Source organism: Pelophylax lessonae (assembly GCF_965119305.1).
Source record: "Pelophylax lessonae genome assembly, chromosome: 4".
Taxonomy (NCBI): domain Eukaryota; kingdom Metazoa; phylum Chordata; class Amphibia; order Anura; family Ranidae; genus Pelophylax; species Pelophylax lessonae.
In genome coordinates, this window is record NC_138771.1 from 287,029,653 (window position 1) to 287,048,830 (window position 19,178).

Sequence of the window (19,178 nt, forward strand, 5' to 3'; positions counted from 1 at the left end):
GTGCCGATTTTTTTAACAGCCTTTTTTTACCAACTTTAGACAAGCCCTAGATAAATAGATTTGCTTTCCCGCAAATATGGGTTGCAGGAAAGAAAACTGCTTGATTCCCCCATCGGCACAGTCCGTGTTGATGAGGGAATCCCTCCGGCTGCTGTATGGTGATCTATTAGTGGGGGGGGGGGGGGGGGGTTGCGCAGAGGGCCTTCCCAGCAAGGAGAGCTCAATGATTCCTGCTAGCTGCTATAGCCATTGGCAATAATCACATGCTGAAAATCTAGCTGGTTACACTAAAGTCGATCAATGGATCATCTTGGGTACACAAAACCTGCCCATACATGGATCAAATTTTTAGCCGGTCCCTGCTAACCGGCCGAAATTCCATCCATCTATGGTTGGCTTTAGACTTTAAGGGTTCACTTTTAACTGCACCATGGCCAATATGTATTCATTTGCAGAGTTTTCTGTTCATGAAAATAACAAGTGTTACCCCAGTATTTCAAATTCCTGATTTGTGCCTGCTGTACCATGTATTTGTATGAGAAAGTATCCTGTTCCCTTGGTATTGCTTGCTTCATTTGAAATCCCTGGTGCTCCTGCCAGTCCCTGCTGATCACACTAAGCAGGAGAGCTCATCGTGGTCAGTTCCCCATCTCACCTGGGAACTCAGGCTGCACTTCTCCAATGATTAGACTTGTCCTGACCCCCCCCCCCCCCCCCCCCCCCACACACACACACACACACACACACAGACTTTAATTGGGAAGGTCGGTCGGTGTACTGTTGCTTCTCCTCCCCCCAGCTCTTATGTGGCTGAGAACAGAGGGAATGTGATCATCAATAAAAAAGGGAAACCGGGCATTTAAAATTTATATATATTATATATATATATATATATCACATACACACACACACATACATACATACATACACACAAATGTTTGACTTTCATGTCAAATTTAAACCGAATGGGATGTTTTATAAGGTGATCGTTTCCAAATCACTTTAAATACCTTAAATGGCTTTACACAAAATACTATACAAACACACTACCAACTACATTGCTTCCTAAATATTTATAAATGGTTAGAAAAACTCAGGCAACACATGCTACATTACATAGTCAATTGCCCAACTTGGCTAACATTGTAAAAGTGAATAGAAGCGGACAGTCTGCTAGCACGACGTCTTCTGGGAAGGATCTTTAGTGCACTGTGCTAATGTCAAAAAGTGTGCAGTCTGTTTTTTGTTATAAGCTTTTTCTTCAAATATCCATCTACATTGACATCTACCATTAAAACAACTTCAGCCTGACCCCTCTTCTGGTCTCGCTTTCCCCTGGTTGTGAATAATACAGGGACTTGCAAGATGTTTACAAGTATTGTTATTCATCTTTTTTTGCACTTCTAGTAATAAATTCTGCAAAAACTTGTTTTTTAGCTCTTGTTGTCTCCATACGGCTCCGTTCACAGCTATGGAGATGTCACGGTTTGTGCACTTTTTGCAAGTTTGGGTGCATCGCCTTTAGGGCAATCCATTCAGTTTAATGAACCATCCTGTGTGTTACAATAGCAAAAAAGAAGTGAGGGCACTTTTTTTTTTTTTTTTTTTTTAAATCGGATTGCACTACAATGTCTGGCAGGAAGTTACCATGGATTGTGGTGTAATTCAGCACACATGCATCAAATGGTGCAAATAATTCTTAGGAATGTAAGGAAAAAAGGGGGGAAAGTCAGTCTTGAAGCCCCCCCCTTTCCTCATGGGATTATGGAGGTGACAGTTCCAAGCTTCCCCCGAGGTTATGTGAGGTACAGGGTTCCTAAAAGGTCAGCAGAGTCAGGTGATCCTAAGAATATTCCAGAATCTTGGGGGGGTCCATTTAGGATTGGTCTTTAAAGGTCACCTGACCCTTGGAAGATTCTGGAATTCCTGGGGTCCCCTATAAAAAGGGGTTCCTGGGCTCAGGTCATTGTCCGTCAAAAGAAGGATTCAACTGGGACAGCTCCCCGCCCCCCAACCCTCGTCGTGGCTTGTTATGTGGTGGGACCCCTTTTCTCTGAAGGTAAAGAACAGGGGGGATAATTGATAACCTCTGTTTAAAGTAAAGGATTTTAGGCTTGAGCCGTAGTGGCTGGGCCGTGTTTGAAGTATTTGGTATTTGATGTGAAATGATTAAAGTATTCAGTAGTATGTTGAAATGGTTTAAATGTAATTTTGTTAAATTCAATAATAAAGCCGTGGCCATGATTTATCCAAATAAGTGGTTTGGTTTATTTACTTAAGTTGCATGCCTCCTACAGTACCCATGAATGGTATGTGCTTACAACCACTTTTCTCAACCAAGGTTCCATGAAACTATAAAGTTCCTACAGAGGTTTCTAGGTGTAATTTCTGCCTATCAGCTAAGTAGCTATTAACAATAATGTGCCATTCCTTCCAATGAGAACATATTAACGGACATTCTTTCTATTGATTACCAACCTAATGAACATTCTTCCTTCTGACCACCAATGTAAAGATGCCTTTTCTCCAATGACCACCAAAGAGACAAACACACTTTACACTGTCTGCATTACTTTTCTAATCAAGTAATTATATTAGCAGGGGTTCCTTGAGGCCTGACATTTATTTTAAGGTTCCTTAATGTTAAAAGGGTTAAGAAAGACTAGCCTAGAACCTGGAACAAGTATGTCTACAGTATAACAATATTCCAGACCCACTCACATAAAAAAAAAAACTGTTATAGATTTTATTGCTACTCCCAGTATCCTGCGATTTTGGCTTGGTTAGCCTTTCAGATTATGGTGAATTGGGTAAAAGTTAGCAAAAGCCAAGGAAAAGTCCCTATCTCTATAATTACAGGACAGCGATTAAATATACTGAAGCATGAAAGCCAAGCAAATAACATTTCTGAATGAGAGGTATGCAGGGGCAGCCTCCACTTTTATCTCATATCAACATTTCCTGTCCTAGGGTGAAAATGTTCACTTACTGTACTGAATCAAAGAGGGGATATTGTGCCACCCTAGGACAGGAGGTTAGGACTACAGACCACCTCCTATTCTTTTTTTTTGTAACATAAAGGAGATGAGAGAAGGAGTTTCAGGAGGTCCTTCTGTCAGTCCAGGAACCACTGCTTGTAGACAATAAGGTACAATGGGATATGGAGGAATTGAAAGTAAACAACAGAGGAGAAGTTGAAAAGCATACAGGGAATAAGGAAAGTTGTGGAAAGAGATGGCCATGGCCAGCAGACAGGCAGAACTCCTATGAAAGGAGATTTTTCAAGGGATTGTCAAAAATAACTATTGTTTGCATTGTTATTTAAATGCGGATGTTGGAAAAGTGAAGTGTATGCTGTGACCAGGGCTTTTTTTCGGCAGGAACGCAGTTCCGGCACCTCCAGCACTGATTGTATGTAATGGCAAGGGGTGCTGCAGTATGCTGGAGGGTCCATTGATGCTGCCTGCTGGGGAATCTATTGTTGCTGGGAGTGGTGGGTCAATTTTTGAACGAGGGGTCTATTTTTGCTGGGTTGTCTCATGTTGCTGGGGTGTCAATGGTTGAGGGAGAGGTCTATTGTAGCTGGCTGCTGGGAGATCTGCAGTTGGCTGGCTGGTAGACGTTGGCCAACAATAGGTCTCCCAGCAGCCAATGCTGGCCTGTAGAGGTCTATTGTTCCTTGGGTTGGTCTGTTGTTGCTAGGGGGTATTTTGTTGCAGGGGTCTATTGTTGCTTGGGGGATCTTTTGTTGCTGAGGGGGGTCTATTGTTGCTAAGGGGATCTATTTTTCGGTTTTCCTTAAAAGGGGTGTTACTGGGAGGTGAGTAGGGGTGGAGACTCAAGTTCGGAAATTGGAGATGGGTGGGGGGGGCGGAGACAAGGGGTGACTTGGAAAAGAGGAGTACCTGTACCTATTTTCTGAGAAAAAAGCCCTGGCCCTACCTCAACTGGGAACTTCAGTAGTACTTTCAGGGAAAAAACTGAGACATTCACATTTAGGCCTCTTTCATACTTGTGCAACTTGTCCTGCGATTTGGGACTGCAAAGTTGCATGTCAAGTCATACTCCATGATTTCCAATGGGTACTGTTCATATCTGTACGACTTCAAAGTAGTCCCTGCACTATTTTGGGACGATTTTAATGCATTTTGAGGTCCAAAGACATAGGCATTGCTTCAAGGCTAGGCAAAATTGCGTGACTTTTGGGTCGCATAAGTGTAAAAGGGGCCTTATAAGTGAAAATAGCTATAATATATTAAATTACATAATTACAAGCATGGGGCAGGAACCCATGCCATAAGTTTTACTGTAAGTGCCGGTTCACACTAGTACGACTTGTCAGACAACTTTGTCAGCCTGACAAGTCGTGCACCGTCACGGTCCATAGTGTAGTACAGGAACGGTTCTAATAGGAGCGACATAAGTCGCTCCGACTTAGAAAAAGGGTCCAATACTACTTCGGGGCGACCTGGAGCAACTTGCATAGACATTTTATGAAGTCCGTGCAAGTCGTGCCGAAGTCGCAGTGCACGCGACTTCACAGGTCGCCCCTGAAGTCGTGCCGCTTCAGTGTGAACCGGCACTTAGTGAAATGTGTAAAAAAAACAAAAACAAAAACAGAAAAAAAACAGAAACTCTGCCACATTTGTTTTAAAATATACTTACCTTACAGACTGCAGGGACAATCTCATTTATTTTTAATTTGTGGAACACAAAAATGTCATAAACGGCAGACACTGCCAATACAGTAACTCCTTGCTCCTTCCAAAGCATGCTGAAAGCTGCACATAATCCAGCACCGAATATCCAGCACCAGCTGCTGATAGAATAGCCCCTTGTTGAACAATGCTTTGTGTAGCACAATAAAGAAAGTAGAAAGAAGAGCCCAGCTCCCACATCAGCCCGGCCTACAATCCCAGCAACGGCTTCTGTATGAATTGGATGAGAAGCAAATAGAAGTCCGGCAAAGAGTGTCCAGCATCCACTGCCAAAGAGGACTTTACAAAAGTTTGTGAAGAGGCCTGTGACAACTGAATGTAAGAGGATATTCACAAGGTGGTAGCTCCAGGGCTCCAGCCCTCCAAAGGTATAATTAAGGCGAAAAGAAAGAGTGCATAGTGGGCGGTAAGACTTATGGCTGCCGCTGTGTGTAAGCAAGGTTCCCCAGAAATCATTGAAGAAAATATGGATCCATGGCGTTTCTGGAAGAAGATCCTGATTTGTCTTGATAGCCCGACTACAAAAAAAAAAGAATAAATTGAAGAGGATTAGAATTGGATTTAAAAAAAGCAAGCATTAGAGAAAAAAAAAACTAGCATTAGAATAGGACAGCATTGGAAACTTAAACAGTTATACATGAACACTTGTGAAAAGTCAAAACTTTCTATAAAAAGGTTGGGTAAAGTTAAATTCAATTTGAATTGATTGCCAGTCTTTTTTTTTTTTTAGCATAGGTCAATAGCAGAATAGACAAAAAAAAAAAAAAAAGATGCCTTTAATGGTCAAACGTCAAAGGCACTTTGTAAATCATTTTGTTGGTGATAAACGTTAGTACTGGCATTATTTTTTTATGCATATCAATCTTTCATCATCACCAGCAAGTAGGTTTCAGAATCACCAGATTAAAGACTAAAGAGATTGGTGGGGTGGACTGATGCAGTAAAACAATGTCTAAATGAAAAACGGAACTACCCAGCAGGATAATGTCTTCTGTATATATCTCATGGTTTCTTTTTTAAATAAAACTCCAGGAAAAAAACAGATTAAAAAAATATATGCATGGCTCAGATCGTAAATCCTAGGAGCTACATGCCACCTCCTGGATCTCTGCCTTTTCTTTACGGTTTTATTGTGCACCAATAATATAGCTTTCACTTTAATTCAGGAGCTGAGACAAGAGACTTGCTATTCTCTTACACATGTCTTTTCTCTGCTCCTCCTCTCCTCTTGTCCAGTCACAGAATGCTTTGAATTCTGTGAACCCATTCAAACCCATTAAACGATAGGTATGGGTTTGATTTTTTTTTTTAAATATCAAACTTACCTAAGTGGATGCAGCACTGACATGATGCTGCATCTGTCCCCCTCAGTCTTTAAGGGTGAGAGCTCAGTGATCAAACACCTCTGATTGCTCAGCACTCCGAATCGCTCTGAGCAGTGACCCATGACCGAGTGGCTGAGCCAGGTGCCAGTCCAGGTTCCAGGGTGGATCCTAATCATATAGTCGCAATCTTTCTCCAGCCGGATGTGACGCGATGACGCTCTACGCGTTTCGTCAGAGTGACGTCTTCAGGATGTCTCCAGGCCTGGTTGGAACGCACATCCGGTCTGTGGAACGCACGGCGTCCCGGAAGTGCACGACCGCAATTGATTTTACCTGCCGATTGACATATATCCGTTTGGGAGTACCATTTTTTAACCTAATAAAGTGTTGTAAAACGGTACTGCCCTATGTGAGCCTTTATTCCCATATATACCCGTGGACACCCCATTTCCAAGGACAGTGTGACGAAAGACTCTGGCAGGTCATTGGACAATGCTCCTATCCACAGAGACCAGAGAGGGGGATTTAAAGAGTATATACCCAAAGCTTGATACCCCTGCAGGGGTGATCAACTCTGGTGAGTGCGGTCTTGGGGGTGCGGGGAGCACAGAGTGATCACCGAAGTCCAGGCACCCTCAACAATCTTGTTTAGAAGCACCTGCACTGAAGTCACTTTTTTTGCACTATAATCCTATGGACTAATTTTAATTGTGGGATTATCCTCCCCTTTTTTAGGTTTTTAGTTTTTTTAGGCTATTTATGGACTATTCATTTCTCTGGAACCTTGATTATTGTTGCTACTATCTTTTATATTTATTATGGTGGATATATACCGTCCCATTTACCTGTTTTAAGTGTCATATATAGTCATATATATTTCCCTGCTAACATATGATGAAAATTGTTGTATCCATTTGACACACCCAAGGATATACACAGTGGTTCACCTTTCAGCAGTATATGTTATCACTGTTGCTAGTTAATATATTCATTTATTTCTTATAGGTTGCGATAGTACCATATATCTCACACAGTCACTACCAATTAGGATCCACATTTTTGTTTCACATTTGTATTTTGATTTGGCACAATTAATTTTGCGTAATTTACCCTGAGTAGGGTCACGTATTTTTTTATTTAATTACTGTCACTCAGAATACAGTATTGCTGCACTTGGCACTTTATGAACCATTTATTATCTAGTTCAATTTATTGAGTGAATTTACCCTGAGTTGGGTCACATATTATAGTTTTATTTATTCATCACCCAGAACACAACACTGCTGCACTTGGCACTTTATGAACCTTTTATTATCCAATCACATGTCACCCAATTTATATTCTTTTATATAATATTTATGTTTACAAACTACTGTAGAGACACACACCGGATTTGTCACAGTTTATATGTTTAGCACCTTTGAGGAGGTATATGGATTATTAAGTATTTATTGGCAGCGCCACGCACCTTCTTTTACCCCCCATTGTCACCCTTGATGCCACCTTGATTTCACCCTTCTGATGAATTTATTTATTTATTCGCTTGAGTTTTTCATGACTAAGCGAGAATTATTTGCATATTTATTTGGATTTTGAATTTTAAATATTTATTCTGTTTTGGATTTAATAAAGTTATTTGAATTATTTATTTATTTATGCCAATAAAGGTGCCTCGGCCATTTAATTACCAAATTTGTGTCAGTTTCTGTTATATATGTAGGGAGCCTGGTCAAACCTCAGGATTTCCATGGGCTGATCATTCTGTGGCCAAGCCTATACTGGGTAAAAAGGTTAGAGAAGGGCAGTCCTAGGCAGGGCTGCAGAGTGCTATGTCTGGGTTTAATAAAGTTGGATGTGATATGATGCCATCAACATAAATCTCTTTAATTTAAAGATGACAAAATATGAGCAGCCGAAAAAGTTTTCAATAAATATAGTCTGTGTGGTAGAAATAGTGGAACTCTGTAAATGGCTTTCTAACCTTGAGCTCGGAAATGATACATGTTGCCTAAATTGTAATTCTAATCATAGCAGTGACCACAGAGTCTATTCTGACTGCAGCTCCTGTACAGCTTTAAACCGCAGATGCAATTCTGTCTTTGGAACATTTGACAACAGAAAACAGACAACCTATTGCTATTACATGATCAGCCTACCCTTGCTTGCCATAAGCTTATGAATTATTTATGAGCAAATAACTAGATTCAAAGCCCAAACTACACTTTTACGTCTCAAAGTAAGGCATGCTGGAGGCGATATACAAACACCAGGGAAAACTGTAACAGAAATGCCCATAGCAACCAGTTGGGTTTCACCTTTAATTTTCTTTGCAAACAAAACATGAAAACTGGCAACACAGTGGAACACTTCCCAACTTGTAGGACTACGCACTCTATTTTGCCAAAGTTCCTTTTCTCTTTTCTTACTTCCCAAACTTTATATACAACACATTCCCTTCTGTCCATACTTCTTAGTAAAGATTTTGCCACAAGTATACAGTATAAAGTATCATTTCTATCTCCTGTCAACAGGAATAGCCAAGTCCCCCAATGTTCCATGTTGATGCAGGTTTTTCTTTTCTCCACATACAATGCAGCACCATTAGGGCAGGTCAACATATCCTTACTGCGCAGGACTATACAGTAAATGGCAAAACCCAGTAAGGTGGAACTGACAATAAAAAAGTCCCATGCACCCACCCATGCATGTGTACCAGAGATTACCAGTGCTGGCGGTAGCGGTTAACACTCAAGCAAATGAAAAGTGATTGCTAGTACCATTGGGTCTCCCATATAAAAACTGAAAGAGGAGCGGTTCTTACTACCTAAAGCAACCAATGTAAATTTTCCTACTCTTTAGCTTACGCTGTATTGCATATGAGAAAGACCATGCATGAGCGGCTTTTTTGAGATATTGTAAAATATCAATGCACAAATTTGGCTTAGAGGTAAAAAAAAAAAAAAAAGGGAATATTCTGACACAAGGAAGCATTCTCCAAACTTTTGACATCCTCAGAGAGGCTGTAAAAATTAGAACCCAGTTCTCCTTCCATTAAAGTTGACCCGTGTCTTGCTCATGTTCATACTCTACTGCTTAAAGTAGAATTCCAGGTTTAATTTTCACCACCTTGGCCCAAACAAAATATTAAGAGTTAAAACATGGAATTCTCCTTTAGGGTTTGCAAAGGAAAATGTTTTAATAAAAAAAAAAAAAAACATTGTGTCATACTTACCTGCTCTGTGCATACGTGTTGCACAGAGCAGCTCCAATCCTCCTCTTCTCGGGTCCCCCGCAAACACTCTGAGCCCCTCCCCCTTGCCAAGTGCTACCATAGCAAGCCGCTTGCTGTGAGCACAGTCATGCGTGCTCACTCCTGAGCTGGCTCTCTGCATCCATAAGACAGAGAGAGCGTCTCAGCTCTGCCCATGCCTCACTGGCTGTGATTGACAGCAGTGGAAGCCAATGACTCTTGCTGCTACATCTCAGCCAATCAAGAGGTAGAAACCCGGGAGTGCCTCAGGTCTTGTGCACATCGTTGGATTGGATTCAGGCTTATGTATTAGGGGGGCTGGGGGGGGAGCTGCACACTGAAGGTTTTTTACCTTCATGCATAGAATGCATGAAGGAAACCACTTTAAATTCCCCCTACACCTTTGTCACTCCATTCACCTATATGTAATATACACTACATTTGTGGGTAACAGGAACACACCGCTCTTACACACACACCCCCCCCCCCAAAATGCAATGTGAGGTGCCTAGGCACACAATTTACAGGCACCAGCTTTATGTAAGTTCTGACAGGACTTTCCTGAAGCTGCTCTGGGAGGCAATTAGGGCAACATAGGGAGGAAGGAGGGTAACCAAGTAAACATGCTGCTTTACCCTGCCTGAACAAAACACAGGTTCACATTAAAGTATTAGAACACCTTTAGCAAAAAAAAAAAGCGCCTGTGCAAGCAAGGGGCTCAAGTAGATAAGAGACAAACTGTCCAGCTTTGGTTAATGCTGGATAATGCCCTTGCTATAGGTGTAGACCATATACATACCTCACAAAGTTTGGCTGAAAAACTACCAGAGATGGCATCATTCCATCTTGCCCTGTTCCTTGGACCTTGCCAAGCCAGTCCCATCTATTACTGTTCACCCCCACCATCATAGGTGTGAGCCCTCAAATCTCCATATGTGTGTGGTTCACTTTCTCCTCCATTGCAACACCGCTGAGCTTTGAAAAAAGAGTGCATGCCAAGGGGTTTGACTCAGATGGGAGTGTCCTAGCAACAGGGCAGGACAGGATGATGCCACCTTTAGGAGTTTTTTGGCCAGATTTACGGAGGTGAGGTAAGGAAATGGCCTACACTTATTGCAAGGACATTATCTAACTTTAGCCAAAGCTGCTGTGTTTGTATTTTCTACTGACACCCCTTACCTGCACACCAGCTGAACTAACCCTTTAAACTGGTTGTAAAGTCTGAAGATTTTTACCTTTATGCATTCTATGCATGAAGGTAAAACACCTTCTGTATGCAGCTTTCCCCTAGTCCCCAAAATACAAACCTGAGCTCAATCTCGATCCAGCGATTTGCACAAGAGCTGCAGCAGTCCCAGCTCTCTGCCTCCTCAATGGCTGCGACACAGGTCCTGCTGCTGTCAATCACAACCATTGAGGAGGCTGAGCCCTTTCCGTATGTTTTATGAACACACAAAGTGGGGCTAGGTTACGAGCATGCACTAATGCCCCCATAGCAAGCACTAAGTGACGGGAGGAGCCAGGAGCGTCAGTGGGGGATTCGAGAAGAGGAGGATCAGTGCTGCTCTGTGCAAAACCACTGCACAGAGCAGGCAAGTAGAACATTTTTTTTATTAAAAAAAAAACAAAAAACGTCAGATTGCCTTTTAAATTTTATCTGATTAATAACTCTGGGTACATTTTATTGAGTTTACATGTCAAATTAAATCTTTGTATGTCCAAAATGATAATTTATAAAAGTGTTCTGCTCGGGTTGCTTTTCATTAGAAAATGGCTTTCCCTAATAAATAGCAAACATCACATAACCCATCAAGTGTCATATTTATGTGGTGACCCAAGCACTTATAATTGCAGCACAAGGCAGCAGCCAGTGTAAGCAGACAATAGAACTGTTGTATAGCATCACATCCTTTGGTTGATTTGTATACTGAAAGGATTAGGCAGAAGCCAAAATCCCCTGGCCAGCCTGTAGATCAGTCTGCAGAATCTAAACATTCCGGGAGGAAACGCCCAGTAGATGTGATATGACAGACTCTACAACGGTCACTTCACAATCTTGGCCTGCAGTCATGCGCCTCATTCCAGTTTCCGTGGAGTTAAGAAAATAAAACACTGATTCGGGTTTCCTTGACGTCCCATTGAGCTCTGTGACCACGTCAGCCACGATGATGATGAATGACTATGTTGACAAACTAATCTAGCAGATAAAGGAACACAAAGCTAACAAAACGGAGAACTTGAGAATTGAAATGATTTGGAACAGGTGTTTTCTGGAAACTTACATGTTCTCTGTCAACACTTATAGAAAATACATGTGAGAAGCAATGTGCCAGAAACACCCCAACACAGGCAGAAGACAACTGCAGAGGAAGACTTTCGCTGCCAGAGCCATTTTGACTGACATTTTTGGCCTGAAATTTACTTAAACCCCCCCCCCCCCCCCTCCAAATCTATTTTCTGAAAGCACAGACCTAAGGAAAAAAAATGATGGTAGTTGCAAATTGTTATACGGTAAATACAGGTAATCCGTTTGATGCAACAGATGGCCCTAGAATTAATGCTCTCACCTCAGTGTGCATGACCATACTGAATATGTGTAGCACAATCCACATTTTCGCACTTCAGCACACCAAATGAGCATGTTTACAGAAGTCTGACGATATACATGAGGGCAATGGGCTTTACATATTTAGTTTCATTTAGTATTTACTTCCTGGAATCTACCTGCCCTTCGCCCAGGCATGCAGGAGGGTGTGCTTAACCCCCTCCTCCCCTCTTCAAGAGTCTTGGGGTGTATGACATAATTTGCCTATGCCTGGAAACCAAGAAGTGAAGAAATGTAAAAAAAAAAAAAGTTAAAATCAAGTAAATATGATATACTTTCCTATCTATTTAAAAATGCTAGCACCATATGGATTAAAAATAGTGTTGATTGAGGGAGAGAATTCCACTTTAGCTGGGATGGAGATTGGGGGTGGATAGGTGGTTGGAAAAGGGGTGTCATGTTTTGGTACCAATGGAAGTGACCGGGCGCTAAATCACTTCCACAAGATAGCAGACAATACGCTAACGAAATATACATACATATAGCACGTGACTGTGTGTAAATGCTGCCGCTGCTGCCGGTGTGCAACCATTCGATTGTACAATCTCTGCACAGTTTAAATTCACCAAATACCTACCTACTAAGATAACCCTAATGCTGCTTACATTGCACTACATAATAACTGATAAACCTAATAGAGATCATAGAGATCGTAACCAGTGTCATCACCTTTACAAATCATGGACTGAGGTATGCTAGGTGAACCCAAACCTGTAAATAGCACCAAGGAGCTCATAAATACTAAGCTACTATAGAGCTAAATACAACCCATGCAAAGGAAAACCTTGTAATTGCTCATAGCCACCAGTCTGCAGTTTGCTCGCCATTTCAAATATGCACTAGAAAAAAAACTAAAGCTCACCCCAGACATTAGAATCTGGTTGAACAATCACCTTTAGATCTACCAACAACAATGTAGTGCAAGGGCCTGATGACTGAGTACAAATTGATTGGATGGTTTAGGTAGGTCCTTATATTACATTAACGTACATATTTCTGGAATACTGTATCTAAAAGATTTTACGATGGTAAATGTGTATGATGAGCTTAAAGGATAAGTTCACCTTTTGGAACATGTTACATGTTCCACCTGTTTTTATGGTGGAACATGTAACATGTTCCCAATGCTGCAGCCGCTGCCCTCTCTTCCTGTGGCAGCAGTACAAGAAAAAGCTTCCCGTACTAGCCGTCACTCATTTACACAGCTCTGAGTATGAATGAACCACAAGCCTCAACATCCTTTGCAGTTGTCTGCTTGTAGTTCTCAATGAACTACCACGGCACTGTGGAGCACCGTTATACTTCATTGATTTGTTCCTGTCAGTGTATCTGCCTGCCCATATTGGATGTACAGGTATACAGATATACTGACAGGTCTGCAGGAGACCTGCATGGCTCCAGTGATCTGGTACCTGCAAAAAAATGTGCCATTATAATCTTTTTTCCTTTAATGGCAATTACTATGAGAATTTCACTAAAAACTTTAATTTATAAAAGAGACGTATGGCCAAAGCTTTCTTGGCCATACTTCTCTTGAGGGTCATAGGAGTATGCTTACTTTTATTCTACTGTGACCCAGGGTTAGTTGATAGCAGGCTATTTGCCCACTATCAGCTGAGTGGGCAGAGCTGAGTCAGACTCTGGAAGGATCTGGACAATATTGTTGGGATTTACCCAGCTGCCTGGCTGACAGGTGGCTCTGCCTTTCAGCATGTGGCTGAGAGCTGGAGCCAACATCTCCCTCGCCCTCTCCAGCCCCAGTACTCCAGTGACCACTGCTCTCCACTCATGGGCAGACCAAGAACAGAGGAATCAGCAGTCATTTGATCGCTCCGTTCTCCATCTTGGAGCTAGCTTAGGACAGCTGAATCTCGATACTGATGCTGCAGCATGGAGGTAAGTATAAAGGTTTGTTTTTTTTTAAATTCTCCTTTAAACTGGACCAATTATATATAATTTATTAGCCTGCATCCTTAACATAACGAGCAATAACAGTATAAACTGAAACAAAAAAAAACGTTCCTAAGTTTCTTCGTGTTTTACTGTCTACTACAATTTCTGACACATTTGATATATAAAACGTATGCGAAAATGTAAAAAAAAAAAAAAAGATGTTCATTGTTCAGCTGTCGCTTAATTGTATTTTTTTTTCTGCTGACAGGGTTTTTAAGCTAAAAAAAAGCCTGGCTATTTCATTCTGTTATGCACACAAGTGTGGAATAAGTAAACATAGTTTTAAAGTGGTAAAGAATAGGGTTGAGCGGACACCTAGATGTCCGTGTTCGACGGGTTCGGCCGAACTTTAAAAAAAAGTCCGGGTCCGTGTCCCGGACTTTTACCGAACTTTTCCCGGACACCGAACCCCATTGAAGTCAATGGGGACCCGAACTTTAAGGCACTAAAATGGCTCTAAAACACCAAAGGAAAGGGCTAGAGTGCTGCAAATGGCAGCAAAACGTAATTAAGAGCATGGCAAGTGCTCTGCAAACAAATGTGGATAGGGAAATAACTTAAAACAACAAAAAAAAACAGAAAAATAAAACAATGTTCTTCTTCATCTCTGAAGGACGAGGCCCATATGGAGTAGGAGGGAGGTTGAGGTGGTGGTGGATGTGGCGGTGACATAGGCGTGCGCACAGGGTGTGCTGGGTGTGCCTGGGCACACCCTAATCACCTAGGGCACATAGCATTGCCAGTGAGGAGATGGGAAAGATCTCCCTGGGACCTGCTCTGCTCTATTTCTCCTTGCCTACAGGTACATGGCCCCGATACATTACTCTCCCTGCTGGCAAACACATGCATGTGTATTTCAACTTTGGGGTGCACACCTTAATGCAATAGGCTGCGCACACCTATGGGCGGTGTAGGTGGAAGCGGCGGTGGAGGAGGACCAGGGCCGGATTAACAGCATCATGGGCTTGGTGCTGAGGATTTTGAAGGGCCTTAAGGGCCGTGCCTTGCCATGCACCCAGAGGAGGAAGGGTGCAGCCATGCATGCCTAATTCAACATGGGATGCTGTCTCTGAAGCCCATAAACACATCCATGCATCGCCAACTGTCCCTCCTTGTCCGGCCTTCACGCTGTGTGGGGAGGTTCTGAGGGTGCTGCCTGGGGAAGCGAGCATAGAAGCCAGACTTCTGTGTTTACAAGTGACAGAAGAGCGGTAACAGTGAATATGGCCAACCCGGGGCCTATATAAAAGGTAGGGGCCTGGAGCTGCAGCTCCAATAGCCCCTACATTAATCTGGCCCTGAGGAGGAGGACGAGGTAGCCAACACTGCTTCTTTTCAAAAATTTTAAATGAGGGTACACCCCAAAAGAGTGAGAAAGAGCAAAAATGGAACAATGGGTGGGTAAGGTCGGTATCCATTGCTATTCTGCATAAGGTACGGAAAAGTCCCGTGGGATCCATGCCTGGTTCATTTTAAATGAACGTGAGCTTGTCCACATTGTCTCTGGACAGGCGGCTGCGCTTGTCTGTTATAACGCCCCCAGCCGTGCTAAATACCCGTTCAGATAATACACTGGCTGCAGGGCACGCCAGCACCTCCAAGGCGTAAAGGGCAAGCTCAGGCCATGTGCCCAATTTGGAGACCCAGAAGTTGAAGGGGGCAGACCCGTCATTCACTACATGTAGGCGTGTGCACACATACTGCTCCACCATGTTGGTAAAATGCTGCCTCCTGCTAAGACGTTCCATCTGAGCTGCTGGTGCTGCTGTTTGCTGTGGCGTGCTGACAAAGCTTTTCCACATTTCGGCCATGCTAACCCTGCCTTCTGAGGTGCTGGCGGTGCCCTGGTTGCGTTGGCGACCTCCTCCTCCTCCTCCTCTGCCTTGTGCTTCCACTGTGGCCCCGCTGTCAGATGGGAATGCCAGCAGCATGGCGTCTACCAGCGTGCGCTTGTACTCGCGCATCTTGCGATCGCGCTCCAGTGAGTGAATTAAGGACGGTACGTTGTCCTTGTAACGGGGATCCAGCAGCGTGGCCACCCAGTAATCAGCACAAGTTAGAATGTGGGCAACTCGGCGGTCGTTGTGGAGACACTGCAGCATGTAATCGCTCATGTGTGCCAGGCTGCCCAGAGGCAACGAAAGGCTGTCCTCTGTGGGAGGTGTATCGTCCGTGTCCTCTGTATCCCCCCAGCCACGCACCAGTGATGGCCATGAGCTGGCCTGGGTGCCACCCTGCTGTGAACATGGTTCCATCTCCTCCTCCAGCTCCTCCTCCTCCTCATCCTCCTCATCCTCCAGAACTGTGCCCCTGCTGGACAATTGCGTCCCTGGCGTTTGCGTGTGCAGGAACCCACCCTCGGAGCCCCTTGCGAATGACTGCCCTGAAAGCCTTGGAAATGTTACCTCTTCATCCTCCTCCTCCTCCTCATCCTGTGCCACATCCTCTTCCATCATCGCCCGAATTGTTTTTTCAAGGAGGCATAGAAGTGGGATAGTTAAGCTGAGAACGGCGTCATTGCCACTGGCCATGTTGGTGGAGTACTCAAAACAGCGCAACAAGGCACACAGGTCTCGCATGGAGGCCCAGTTAAATTAAATAGCGGAATAGAAAATATGATCCAAAAAAAGTGTATGTATATCACACGTACACAACCACACTGGGCCCCAATTACTATTGTTTGTACCCCTAAAAGGCTAGATGAGGAGTAGGGGGAGTATGGAACAGGCAGCACCCTCAAACCTTCAGAAGTATGAGATGAACCCCAACAACTTGGAAAGGTGGATCTCTCTCACACGTACCAACACAGACTATCCCCCAATTTAACTGATCCCCAAAGGTTTTTGATTAAATAGCGGAATAGAAAATATGATCCAAAAAAAGTGTATGTATATCACACGTACACAACCACACTAGGCCCCAATTACTATTGTTTGTACCCCTAAAAGGCTAGATGAGGAGTAGGGGGGGTATGGAACAGGCAGCACCCTCAAACCTTCAGAAGTATGAGATGAACCCCAACAACTTGGAAAGGTGGATCTCTCTCACACGTACCAACACAGACTATCCCCCAATTTAACTGATCCCCAAAGGTTTTTGATTAAATAGCGGAATAGAAAATATGATCCAAAAAAAGTGTATGTATATCACACGTACACAACCACACTAGGCCCCAATTACTATTGTTTGTACCCCTAAAAGGCTAGGAGTAGGGGGAGTATGGAACAGGCAGCACCCTCAAACCTTCAGAAGTATGAGATGAACCCCAACAACTTGGAAAGGTGGATCTCTCTCACACGTACCAACACAGACTATCCCCCAATTTAACTGATCCCCAAAGGTTTTTGATTAAATAGCGGAATAGAAAATATGATCCAAAAAAAGTGTATGTATATCACACGTACACAACCACACTAGGCCCCAATTACTATTGTTTGTACCCCTAAAAGGCTAGGAGTAGGGGGAGTATGGAACAGGCAGCACCCTCAAACCTTCAGAAGTATGAGATGAACCCCAACAACTTGGAAAGGTGGATCTCTCTCACACGTACCAACACAGACTATCCCCCAATTTAACTGATCCCCAAAGGTTTTTGATTAAATAGCGGAATAGAAAATATGATCCAAAAAAAGTGTATGTATATCACACGTACACAACCACACTAGGCCCCAATTACTATTGTTTGTACCCCTAAAAGGCTAGATGAGGAGTAGGGGGGAGTATGGAACAGGCAGCACCCTCAAATCTTCAGAAGTATGAGATTGTGTTCACTGTACCCCACAAAGATTGAGTTCACTGCACCCCACAATGATTGTGTTCACTGCACCCCACAAAGATTGTGTTCACTGCACCTCACAAAGATTGTGTTCACTGTACCCCCCAAAGATTGTGTTCACTGCACCCCACAAAGATTCTGTTCACTGTACCCCACAAAGATTGTGTTCACTGCACCCTAAAAGGATGTTGTTCACTGCACCCCACAAAGATTGTGTTCACTGCACCCTAAAAGGATGTTGTTCACTGCACCCCAAAAAGATTGTGTTCACTGTACCCCCCCAAAGATTGTGTTCACTGCACCCCACAAAGATTGTGTTCACTGCACCCCAAAAAGATTGTGTTCACTGTACCCCCCAAAGATTGTGTTCACTGCACCCCAAAAAGATTGTGTTCACTGTACCCCCCAAAGATTGTGTTCACTGCACCCCAAAAAGATTCTGTTCACTGTACCCCACAAAGATTGTGTTCACTGCACCCCAAAAAGATTGTGTTCACTGTACCCCCCCAAAGATTGTGTTCACTGCACCCCACAAAGATTCTGTTCACTGCACCCCACAAAGGATTTTGTTCACTGCACCCCAAAAAGATTGTGTTCACTGCACCCCAAAAAGGATTTTGATCACTGCACCCCAAAAAGGATGTTGTTCACTGCACCCCAAAAATGATTTTGTTCACTCCACCCCAAAAAGATTGTGTTCACTGCACCCCACAAAGATTGTGTTCACTGCACCCCAAAAAGATTGTGTTCACTGTACCCCCCAAAGATTGTGTTCACTGCACCCCACAAAGATTCTGTTCACTGTACCCCACAAAGATTGTGTTCACTGCACCCCAAAAAGATTGTGTTCACTGCACCCCAAAAAGGATGTTGTTCACTGCACCCCAAAAAGGATGTTGTTCACTCCACCCCAAAAAGATTGTGTTCACTGCACCCCACAAAGATTGTGTTCACTGCACCCCAAAAAGATTGTGTTCACTGCACCCCAAAAATGATTTTGTTCACTGCACCCCAAAAATGATTTTGTTCACTGCACCCCAAAAAGGATGTTGTTCACTCCACCCCAAAAAGATTGTGTTCACTGCACCCCAAAAAGATTGTGTTCACTGCACCCCACAAAGGATTTTGTTCACTGCACCCCAAAAAGATTGTGTTCACTGCACCCCAAAAAGGATGTTGTTCACTGCACCCCAAAAAGGATTTTGTTCACTGCACCCCAAAAAGATTGTGTTCACTGCACCCCACAAAGGATTTTGTTCACTGCACCCCACAAAGATTGTGTTCACTGCACACCAAAAAGGATTGTGTTCACTGCACCCCAAAAAGATTTTGTTCACTGCACCCCAAAAAGATTGTGTTCACTGCAGCCCAAAAAGATTGTGTTCACTGCAGCCCAAAAAGATTGTGTTCACTGCAGCCCAAAAAGATTGTGTTCACTGCAGCCCAAAAAGATTGTGTTCACTGCAGCTCACACACAGAAAAATGGATGTGGATCACTGACACCTGCCTATCTCCAATCCCACACCACACAGCAATATCGATTGTAGTTTGT

The 19,178-nt window shown here is 43.3% G+C and overlaps 1 protein-coding gene across 1 annotated transcript in view; it reads right to left on the reverse strand.

Moving 5' to 3' along the window:
• Positions 1-19,178, reverse strand: part of TMTC2 (transmembrane O-mannosyltransferase targeting cadherins 2) — a 445,859-nt gene that overhangs the window by 282,205 nt on the left and 144,476 nt on the right. The window contains exon 2 of the mRNA XM_082255664.1: positions 4,666-5,236. Within this exon, the coding sequence (XP_082111790.1) occupies positions 4,666-5,236 (571 nt within the window). The remainder of the gene's footprint in view (positions 1-4,665; positions 5,237-19,178) is intronic.